The sequence below is a fragment of the Rhineura floridana genome, chromosome 6, assembly GCF_030035675.1.
Source record: "Rhineura floridana isolate rRhiFlo1 chromosome 6, rRhiFlo1.hap2, whole genome shotgun sequence".
NCBI classification, from domain to species: domain Eukaryota; kingdom Metazoa; phylum Chordata; class Lepidosauria; order Squamata; family Rhineuridae; genus Rhineura; species Rhineura floridana.
In genome coordinates this window covers 10,661,033-10,672,329 of record NC_084485.1, presented here as the reverse complement: position 1 = coordinate 10,672,329, position 11,297 = coordinate 10,661,033, and the positions used below count along the sequence as shown (strand labels likewise).

The window sequence follows — 11,297 nt, the reverse complement described above, 5'->3', positions numbered from 1 at the left end:
TGTTTTTAGCATTTCTGTTTGCTGCTCTAGGCTCCTGCTGGGAGGAAGGGTGGGATATAAATCAAATAATAAATAAATTAAATAAATAAAAACTAGAGGATCAGCTATCCTTGGCTTGATTCTAACCAATAGAGATGACTTAGGCCGCAATCCAATACATGTCTACCCAGACGTAAGCTCCATTGGGTTCAATGGGACTTACTCCCAGGTAAGTGTGCCTTGGATTGCAGCCTTAGTGGGTGGAGTGGCAATTACAGGAACTCTGGGGGAAAGTGGCCATGTGATACTTGAGTTATTGATTTTAAAGGAAGCAAAAGCTGAGAGCAGCCATACACATACCTTGGACTTCAGGAGAGTAGCTATACACGTACCTTGGCCTGATGGCAGTGGCTCTCCAGGGTTCAAGAGAGGGGTCTCTCCCAGCCCTACGTGGAGATGTCAGGAATTGAACCTGGGGCCTCCTGCAAGCAGAGCAGATGCTTTGCCACTGAGCTATGGCTGTTTCCCATCCTTCCTGGACTTCCTGGCAATCCTAACCCTTGGCTGGCAGCAGCCGGACTTGATGGAGTGGCGCAGCCAGCAGAACATCCACATCCTGATGCTCAGGTGGGGAAGCAGAATCAAACAACCCTTTACAGTGTCACTCCCGGGTTGGGAAGCTAATAGGCCCTGTTGCCAGTAGTCGTCTGGGGTTGCAGAGGAATCATAGACCCCTTACTTTTTTGGGACAAGGGTCCCAGCCAGGTCCCTATGTATGAGCCAATCATCATGAAAGGGGAATGTGTTTGCCAGAGTGAAACGAGGCGAGTCAGCCACTGAGAAGACTCTTCTCAATAGCTAAGTCACAGGCTCCCCTTTCATGCTGATTGGCTCCTAGAGACTCTGTTGTAATGGAGTGTGGACTCAGAGATGACATGGAGAGCAAGGGGAATGAGTGGAAAGTGGAAAGGAGGCATGGCTGTTAAGGGACCCTACATTTTTAAATTTGCCACTACACTACTGGTTGCTATCATGGGGGGGCAATAGGGGCCATGCAGGATCCAGTGTATCCTGACCCAGCCTGCTCCAGTCCCACTGGGGAGGGGGAGTTCATTTGATTGAGATTAGTTGAATTATACTTCTAACAAACACATCGCCTTTTGAGGAGTGAATACAGGTTTGAAAGAAAGAGTTAACTCATTCCCCAAATTAACCTAGAACATTGCTCATACGTCCTTTAAAAAAGAACCCTATTATCTCCCTGAGGTCATCTCATCCACTTTGCTTCTTAGAGAAAGAACTGGTGAAAAAATAGAAGCGAGGAGGGAGAGGTTTGCATGAGGAGACCTGTGTAATCATGAGAGAGAAGTGAATGCAGGTGGCAGGGGGTGATTTAATGAGCCATTAGCTGAGGATGTAAATGGCGAGACTCCTCTCCAAACTTGCAGGGTGTCTGAAATAAATGTTGGGATTTGTTTTTGAGCCCAGCAGCAGAAAGGCATCAGAAATGAATAAAGTTCATCGATTTCTTAACGCTTCAGTGCCTGCCAGTCATTGGATGAACCCAGGAGGTTACGAGAATGAGGTAATCTGAAAGCTTTGCATGTTGACATCTCTTGAGGTCTGTTGGAATCACACATGGAGCTTCAAGAGATTGGATGCTGAGTCAGACAGGCTGAGCAATTATGTTGGACATAAGAAACCTTTTGGTTCTCCAGATGTTGTTGAATACAACCTCCATCATCCCTGGCCTTTGCCAATGTTGTCTGGGGGTGATGGGAGATGGATTCCAGCAATATCTGGAGGGCCTCAGATTCCCCACCTCTGAACCAGATTATCCTACACTTGGCAAAGTGGATGAAGTTTGCTTGGCAAGCTTTGTCACTCCTCACCAACGCTCACCATATATAAGCTAGGTTAGGTTGTTGTTATGTGCCTTCAGGTTGACTACGACTTATGGTGACCCTATGAATCAGAGACCTCCAATAGCATCTGTCATGAACCACCCTGTTCAGATCTTGTAAGTTCAGGTCTGTGGCTTCCTTTATGGAATCAATCTATCTCTTGTTTGGCCTTCCTCTTTTTCTACTTCCTTCTGTTTTTCCCAGCATTATTGTCTTTTCTAGTGAATCATGTCTTCTCATGATGTGTCCAAAGTATGATAACCCCAGTTTCATCATTTTAGCTTCTAGTGATAACTCTGGTTTCTAACACCCAATTATTTGTCTTTTTCACAGTCCATGGTATCCGCAAAGCTCTCCTCCAACACCACATTTCAAATGAGTTGATTTTTCTATTATCCATTTTTTTCACTGTCCAACTTTCACATCCATACACAGCGATCAGGAAGACCACCTTCTGAATGATCCTGACTTTAGTGTTCAGTGATACATCTTTGCATTTGAGGCCCTTTTCTAGTTCTCTCATAGCTGCCCTCCCCAGTCCTAGCCTTCTTCTGATTTCTCACAAACAACCCTTTAACTTTCATCAGCATTCATTTTAAATCATTACTGGTTTCTGCTAGTAGTATGGTATCGTCTGCATATCTTAAATTATTGATATTTCTCCCTCCAGTTTTCACACCTCCTTCATCTTGGTCCAATCCTGCTTTCCATATGATATGTTCTGTGTATAGATTAAATAAATAGGGTGATAAAATACACCTCTGTCTCACACCCTTTCCAATGGGGAACCAATTGGTTCTCTCCATATTCTGTCCTTACAGTAGCCTCTTGTCCACAGTATAGGTTGTGCATTAGGACAATCAGATGCTGTGGCACCCCCATTTCTTTTAAAGCATTCTATAGTTTTTATGATCTACACAGTCAAAGGCTTTGCTGTAATCTATAAATCACAGGGTGATTTTCTTCAGAAATTCCTTGGTCCGTTCCATTATCCAACGTATGTTTGCGATATAATCTCTGGTGCCTCTTTCCTTTCTAAATCCAGCTTGGACGTCTGGCATTTCTCTCTCCATATATGGTAAGAGCCTTTGTTGTAGAATCTTGAGCATTACTTTACTTGCATGGGATATTAAGGCAATAGTTCGATAATTACTGCATTCCCTGGGATCCCCTTTCTTTGGAATTGGGATATATATTGAACGCTTCCAGTCTGTGGGCCATTGTTTACTTTTCCATATTTCTTTACAGATTTTAGTCAAAATTTGGACAGGTTAGGTTAGGGTTATTCAATTTGTACATTGCTTCCCACCAAGAAGCGATTTACAACTCAAGTAAAAGATATAATTAAGTCACATTAGCATGTATCCATTCATGTAAATCCTACTTAGAGTAGACCCATTGAAATGAATAGACATGACTAACTTGGGACCATCCATGTATGAGTCTACTCTGAGCAGAACTTAGTTAGATACAACCTATAACTATGGGGTGGTATTCAATGCTAGTCCTACTCAGAGTAGACCTTCTTACTAACTTAGGTTCATTCATTTCATTAGGTCTACTCTAAGTAGGACTCAGGGCTCATCCAAACGGAGTGGGATAATCCACGTTTTCCATATCCGGTTCGTCATCTGACAGTTCTCACTTTGCCTGTTTGTTCGCTCTTTCCCAATAAAAAAACCTGCTTTTTTTGCGCCCACACACGCAGCGAGAGGACCTGTACTTCTTCTCGCTTTTCCCCAGCTCCGCTCATAACACTCCCCCCTATCAGCCAATTGGTCCGTAAAAATATGATGTATGCTCCTCTCCCCCTTTGCAACGAAGCACAACAAGGCGCATTCGCTTGAACGTACGAGCGCGAAAGTTTGAATTTCCTGATGGTAATGGAGTTCCTTGTCGCTCACCACTCTGGAGCAGCGCCGGCTGGGGTGTGTGTCTCCAGGTGCCCCTGACCATCCAGGGGGATTGTGGGCAGTGCAAGGGATCAGCGCTTGTAATCGCAGGGTGAATCCCCCCCCCGGAACCCTTGGGCTCATTCACTGCAGGGTTCAGCCCCAGACTGTTATGCGGCTCGGTGGCAGGAATGCTGCCCCTGAGGGAAGCAAACAGCCCCCCCGCACAGGTGGCTGCTCTTGGCTCAGGCAGGGAATGCGGGCAAACAGCCCCACATGCTGCTGTGTCAATCTGCGCTGAAGCAACCAGCACAGGCTTTGCGGTGTTTCCTCTGATAAAAGAAACATGCAAACCACTTACATGCCTATAATTCCTGTATTTTTGTTTGTATTTGCGATATTTCGCAAAACTGACTGTATGCTTTTCTACCTTTAACGTTTCTGGAGATACACATGATTGCAATTCCACTTATTTCTCCAGAACAGCAAGTAACAATGTGTCATGTCTAGGAAGGTAGACCACCAGTCTCTATGGTTGCGGGTGGCTGACACGCTCTAGCAAACCACTTATATGCCAATAATTCCTGTGGGTTTTTTGCTTGTATTTGCGATATTTCGCAAAAGCCACTGTTTTCAGCTCAGCTGGGCTGCTGAGAACCTGCAGGCTGTGGTTGAAATTGACTCAAAGAGATTAGCCTTGCAGGCAGGAAAGCGAAACTGACTAAGAGTGCTTGAGCTTCTGTAATCCAAGAGGAAAGCCTCTATTTCTCTTCTCCCCCCCCCCCTCGACTCTGAATGCCTGGAAGCAAAGACCAATATGTTCAAGGACATTTGATGCGGGGGTGAGGGGTGGGAGGTGGAGGTTAGGCAAAGATAAATATTTTCTCCCTTGAAAAAGTTTACAAACAGCCACAATTGCAGATCTCACCCTGAGCGGCTGCCCAGTTTGCTCTGATAGGTTCCTTTTTCCCGGGCTTTCCCCAGACATTCGTGCACATGTGCAACAGTGGAAATACGTGATTGGCTGAGAATGAGGGATATGGGGAACCGCCCAAGAACTGCCCATCAGACGCCCACAGCTGTAAAGTCCGCGGTATTGCATCCGAGGGCCTGAAGGTACAGCGGATGATTCCTGGTTTAAAAAAGCAAATCGCATGATCTGCGGTATTGCAGGAGCGGATTTAACCGCACAAAAATGCAGAAAAGCGCGCGGCGTCATACGGACGACCGAAAAATAATGGGAACACAAAGCGATCATGTCACACATTTTACAGTCATCTGGATGAGCCCTCAGTTGAATATAACCCAAGATTACAAACAAATTTGACTATACTATATTGTATCACTGGTGCTGCCCAAATGTCCAGGAAAATGCAAACATCTTTGCCTAGTGCTGAAATGAAAGGTTGGGGCCAGGCAAGTCTTCCTGGGGCGAGCATTCCATAAACGGGACTGATATAGAGAAGGCCTGTTCTCTAGTTTCCACCCTCCGGACCTCTCTCAGTAAAGGCCGAGTCTTGCAATCGTTTGGAATAATGCAGATTGCTCTTCTTACAACATTTGTTCAGCTGTTCTAGCCAAACAGAAGTGCCAATTGAAAATGTGCAGCAGCCAAGTGCATCAGTGCTTAGTCTAGAGATGTCCACAGAATAGATGAGAGGAGAAGCTAGTTTCTTATGCTCAGACCTTCATTACTTCTCCAGCAAAGGAAACCTTGTGTATGACTACTGGAACAGGTTAAGTACAAGGGAATAACAGTTCATGCTCCCAAGCAAGGCCGTGCACCCAAATGTCCCCAACAGAGCCAGAGCCAGACAAACTGTTAAGGCCTATGAAGCTCTTGATCCAAGAAAGGAGATTGCCTTGGGTGTCCACAGACAAATGTATTATTCAAAGCCTGAGGATGATTGAAACCCTGATACATTTCAGGCTCTGGAAATCTTTCTTCATGGGGATGCTTTGAAATAATGCCAGTCCAGGCATTCCTCTAATCCACCATGGTGCTTGATATGTCAGAGTTGCAGTCAGGGCTGGCCCCAGACATGCCTGGGCTCTGGCACGCATGTGCACACGCACACATACATGCGTGCGCACACCCAGGACCAGCCCCAGACATGCTGGAGCCCTTGGGCAAAAGCCTGCCCTAGGCCCCAGTGCTCCCCTTCCGCGACTCGTGCACGGCAAGAGCTTTGGGACTCCGCCATTCCCTTCCTTAACTTACCTTGTTCTGCGGTTGCGCACACAGCAGTGCCCTTAAGAAAGATGGTGGCTGAGGTTTCCCTAAGGAGCTGAAGCCTCTGCTGCCATCTTGATTCATGGCAGGGATGCGAGCTTACAGCACGCATGCGTGCCATCAGCCAAGATGGCGGCAGAGGCTTCAGCCCCTTAGGAAAACCTCAGCCACCATCTTTCTTAAGGGCACCGCTGCATGCGCAACCGCAGAACAAGGTAAATTAAGGAAGGGAATGGCGGAGTCCCAAAGCTCTTGCCGTGCGATCCGCGGCAGCGATCCTGCCACGAATCGTGGAAGGGGAGCAGAGGGCCCCCCCAGGGGCTCCTGTAGCCTCAGGGGCCCTTGGCCAGTGCCCCACCTGGCCGCCCCTTGGAACCGGCCCTGGTTGCAGTGATTCTCCATCCCCTTGCTAATTAACCATCAGTAGTGTAGTAGCAAATTCAGAAGTGCAGGGTCCCTTCATGATAGTTACAGCCACCACCACCCTTTTTTGCTGTAGGGTTGAGAATGAGATCCTTATTAATGCCTTCCCCCCCAACAACAGACATGCCTAGGGGCTAATAAGCATGAAAGGGGGAGTGTTAACTACTGAAAAGAGTCTTCTCTATAACTGACTCACCTCTTTTAACTCTGATTGGTTCCCATCAGCAGGAAAGAACAAAGAAGCATGTTAGAAGACCCTTCTCAGTGGCTAACACCCCCCCCTTCATGCTGATTGGCTTGTGCAATGCTGGAGACATTGGGACCCTGCTCCCAAAAAAGTAAGGGGTCTAGGACACCCCCCGAGACCCTGGACCACTACACCCCTGTTAACCATAAATGTGATGATGATGATATCAGTGGCTTCTAAACAATTTACAAGTATAAAACAATTACAAAAAATATGAGCACACATTATTAAAATACACAATAAAACAATTCCATCAAAACATGAAAATAAACATCCACCATTCAAATGTATAATAAAACAAAGCTCATTAAAACAGCACAAACAGTTAAAGAGCAATTGGAACAAGTAAAATAGGAGGTTTAGGTCAGGGGATCAAGGGAATGGTTGTCTAAACAGGTGTATTGGAATTGCCAATACAGATAGGGCTTCTCATAGTTCAGTTTGCATTTAAACCAAATCTATCAAATTCATACTTTCCAAAAGAATATGAGAGCCAAAACACAGTCATCCTTTGAAATTTGCACATACCTGATTTTTGCAATGCAGTTTCTCCAACCAACCAATGTTTACAAATGTGTATATAGTCAGGGACAGTGTCCATAAAAATGAATATATTTGTAAAAATAACATGCAAAAATGCATTATAGTAGGAGAAATGGCTTGCATAAACACATTAGTCAAAACTGCACACCAAAATGTGTTTGTTGGGACAAATGTGCACTAAAACTCCCACAAATCTTCATGAGGATTTTTTTTAAAAAAAAAAATATCAAATTGCTTCAGAAATCTGGAGAACTGAATTTAAGAGGAGAGGCAGAAAGAACTGTAAATGACATATCCTTCCACCTCTAGTTGTGAGCTGTCTTGAAAACTGAGGTTGAGGGGTGAGTGACATTGAAGCCAAGTTAGGAAGACAAGGCTTGGAGAGCAGGAAGGTAAGCCAGGGGAAAATTTTGTCCCCTTTGCTGGAAAAACTAGGGCCCACAACCCTGCATGCGGCTTCAGTCCTTGGCACCTGAAGGTGGGGCTAGGAGAAACTCCTTTCTGAAATCCTGGAGAGCCGCTGGCCATCAGTGTCCACCATATTGAGCTAGATAGACCAATGGTCTGACTGGGTGGAAGACCACTTGCATAGTCCTTTAGAATATGTGAACAGGACTACCACATGAAACAGAAATATGACTGATCCTAATTCCTCATCCCGCCCGGGCCCAAAGGTCAGTTCTGTCTCCTGGCCCAAAAGATCGGATCTTAGTAGCTTATTATGGGAAGGGACCGTAGCTCAGCACTGAGCAACTGCTTTGCACGCAGAAGGTCACAGGTTCAAACCCCACATCTCCAGTTTAGGCTCAGAGAGACTCCTGTCTGAAACCCTGAAGAGCTGCTGTAGGCAACACTGAGATGGATGGAACCATGGTCTCACTCAGAATAAGGCAGCTTCCTTTGTCCCCTGAGAGAAGTGAGTGTGCGCAGGGGAACCTCGTATCGCTTTGTGAAGAAATCTCCTTTCCTGTGATAGGAAAGAAACTGTTCTACATTCCCTCCCTCTGTGTCCAAATATCCGCAACTAGACTTAAAAAGGAACTGGGATAGTACATGAATGTCAGAGAAGGGACTTCTCTGGGGTACTTAAGTCCCCTGGTTGCCCTTGTTTCAAAAATGAGCCACTTACTCTTTTTCTTTCTCGCATCTTTTTTTTAAAAAAGAAGGAAGCGTCGTTCACCCACTGGGCATTTTGTTATGCCACTGGGGAGGTGTATTATTAATTAGGTAGACTAAAAGAGATATAAATAATCATTCCTTGGTATGATCCAGGCTAATTTATTTTGGTTTATTCACAACACACAAACACACACGTGTAGCAGGAATATGCAGCATCAGCCGAGCGAAGTGATCCTCCTCTGCCTCTAATTTAGACAGAAGACTCCAAACAGTGTGAAGCAGCCAGTCGGCAGATGTTGGACCTAAGAGGGAGAAATTCTGGCTTGACTGGGTGAGAGGAACACTCAGAACCAGAGGGGAGTTTTAACTGACAAAGCAGGATCCTAACGTGGCTGTGCTGTCGTCTCTGCAGTTCCTAAAATGGTAGGAGGGGAGGAATCCCAACAATTTAACAGCTTAAAATCTAGTGCGGCTTTTTTTATCCCTCTGCTCTCTGCAAAGCTTGGGTGCCCACGAGAGGATTTTCAGGGTTTTTTCTTCGGCTCCTATTTATCCCATGCTGAAGAATTTTACCAAGTCCTAGGACAGGGCAAGGACCACCATGAAAACTCCACAAAGGTAAGGATGGGTGTGTGTGTTTATTTTATTTTTTAAAAAAGAGAGCCTTTCCTTTTTTGCTTCTACACGTTTTTTATTCCAGGAGTTTGTTTTCCAATGCTGCAAAGATGTGTGAGGCTTTTTTGGGGGGAGCTGGGCATCTTCAGGATCATTTTGGGTGCCTGCATTTTGATGCCGTTAGTCGACACGCTGGTGCATCGAATTAGATGAGTAGGGTTAGCTGTGTTTGGATCTTTAAGAGGCTTCTTCTAGTCTCATTGTCATGTTCTGTCCCTTTCGCCTTTCTGCAGGGTATTAGAAAGTGACTGCTGCACCCCCGGGAGTGAATGAAATGGATGAACTAGCGCTCTCTTCATTGCAGATCCTCGGGGAGCAAGCAACTGTAGTCCTAATGGAAAGTAGCTAAAGTTAACAGCTACTTTTGCTTCCTTTCCTGATGTCGCAGTGGGGCCAAGGGACATAGGCAAAGCTTGTTCAAGGAGTTAATACGAGGGCAGTTTTCATTTAGGACGAAAGAAGCTCAGTTTTGAACAGTTAATGCATAGCCAGATGACTGTGACTAATACAGAAGAGGCGTAGTTCCAAGAGATGCTGTACTGAACACTGAAAATCCCGCCCCTTCTGCTTTCCTAGCCTCAATTTGGTCCAGCCACCTTTGGGCTGGCATCTTTTCAACCCTAACTGATCTAAGACGGTTCGTGGAATCTGTACGTCGCCTTCTGCTAGACCTTCTGAAAGCAGCCGGCTTGCTCTGGAATATGCTTCCCCCATGGACGACCTTCGGTCCTCGCTCACCTACAATATAATCTGAAGAACAATCGGGAAACTGAGTGAGGAGGTATGGCAAACTCCGGAGAGGATGGAGACCTGAATGCCACCTGCAATGGCACAAGTGACACTTGCTGTGCGGACAATTCTACAAAGTACAACTTCACATCCCATGAACAGTCGCCAGACTTCTATGTCCTCCTCCCTGTGATCTACTCTGTGATCTGTGCTGTGGGTCTGACGGGCAACACGGCTGTCATCTATGTGATCCTGAAAGCCCCTAAGATGAAGACAGTAACCAACATGTTCATCCTCAACTTAGCCATTGCCGATGACCTGTTCACTCTGGTCCTGCCCATCAACATTGCGGAACATCTCTTGCACTACTGGCCCTTTGGGGAGATCCTCTGCAAAGTCATCCTCGCCATCGACCACTACAACATTTTCTCCAGCATCTACTTCCTCACTGTCATGAGCATAGACAGGTACCTGGTGGTCCTAGCTACCGTCAGGTCTAAGCGCATGCCCCATCGCACCTACCGGGCTGCCCGCATTATCAGCTTTGGCATCTGGTTCCTAGTCACGCTCATCGTTTCCCCCTTCTTCGTCTTTGCCAATGTCTATAAAGATGGCTTGGACATCGAGAGCTGTGCCCTCAATTTTCCCAGCCCTGAACGTTTTTGGTTCAAAGCCAGTAGGATCTACACTCTCATCCTGGGCTTTGCCATCCCCGTTTCCACCATCTGTATTCTGTACATCATGATGCTGTATAAACTGAGAAACATGCGCTTGAACTCGAATGCTAAAGCCCTAGACAAGGCCAAAAAGAAAGTCACCATCATGGTCTTCATTGTCCTGGCTGTGTGTCTTTTCTGCTGGACACCCTTCCACCTGGCCACCATTGTGGCTTTGACCACTGATGTGCCCCAGACCCCTGAGGTCATTGGCATCTCCTATTTCATCACCAGCCTGAGCTATGCGAATTCCTGCTTGAATCCATTCTTGTACGCCTTCTTAGATGACAGCTTCCAGAAAAGTTTCAGGAAGATGCTGGAATGCAGAGCTGCTTAAAATATCAGCCCTTCCATGTTCATCATGGCTTTCAGTGACAACTCCTGCAAACTTCTCAGTGTGTGTCTGAAGAACTCTGCATTTTGCTTACGTTTAATTTTGTTTTGGGGGCTGCTTATGTCTTCCCTGTAAGAATCATCCTGTTGTGCTTTCGTTGCTGTTAATTCTTTCCCAGCTATTTTGCTTTGTCAGAATGCCTAATGTATATTGCCAGAAAGGAGAAAGATCTTGGACTTGTAGAAGTGTCCTTTCTTGTGTCCTAGTCTACTTCTGCCCCCTGGTGGACAAATACAAAAAAAGCTCGCTAAATAAATAGCATGAAAATTAGAGGTGGTGGTCTTTATGTGGCTGGGACTGGGCAATTGTCTTTTATGTTTTTTATTTATTTATAAAAGAATATGTATACCCTGCCTCTCACCCCACAAATGGCTTCCCCAAGACAGCTCACAACAAATGGCTAAAAATGCATTTCAATACAACACTAAAAACAGAGTTTTTCT

At 45.7% G+C, this 11,297-nt stretch overlaps 1 protein-coding gene across 4 annotated transcripts; it reads left to right on the top strand.

Moving 5' to 3' along the window:
• The first annotated feature begins 351 nt into the window (after positions 1-351).
• NPBWR2 (neuropeptides B and W receptor 2) lies at positions 352-11,076 on the top strand. Of its 4 annotated transcripts, none has more exons than XM_061630241.1 (2): positions 352-606; positions 9,249-11,076. In XM_061630241.1, exon 2 carries the CDS (start codon positions 9,799-9,801, stop codon positions 10,795-10,797), a length of 999 nt encoding a protein of 332 aa, XP_061486225.1. In that variant the 5' UTR covers positions 352-606; positions 9,249-9,798; the 3' UTR covers positions 10,798-11,076. The 4 variants fall into 4 exon arrangements, with proteins under 4 accessions (XP_061486225.1, XP_061486223.1, XP_061486226.1 ...); XM_061630239.1 differs by lacking the exon at positions 352-606 and adding an exon at positions 1,414-1,564; XM_061630242.1 differs by lacking the exon at positions 352-606 and adding an exon at positions 8,396-8,763.
• Positions 11,077-11,297: the final 221 nt, after the last annotated feature.

Bases quoted from the DNA above. Each gene is read 5' to 3' on its own strand.
- NPBWR2 (XM_061630241.1), top strand. From the start codon at position 9,799: ATGGCAAACTCCGGAGAGGATGGAGACCTGAATGCCACCTGCAATGGC.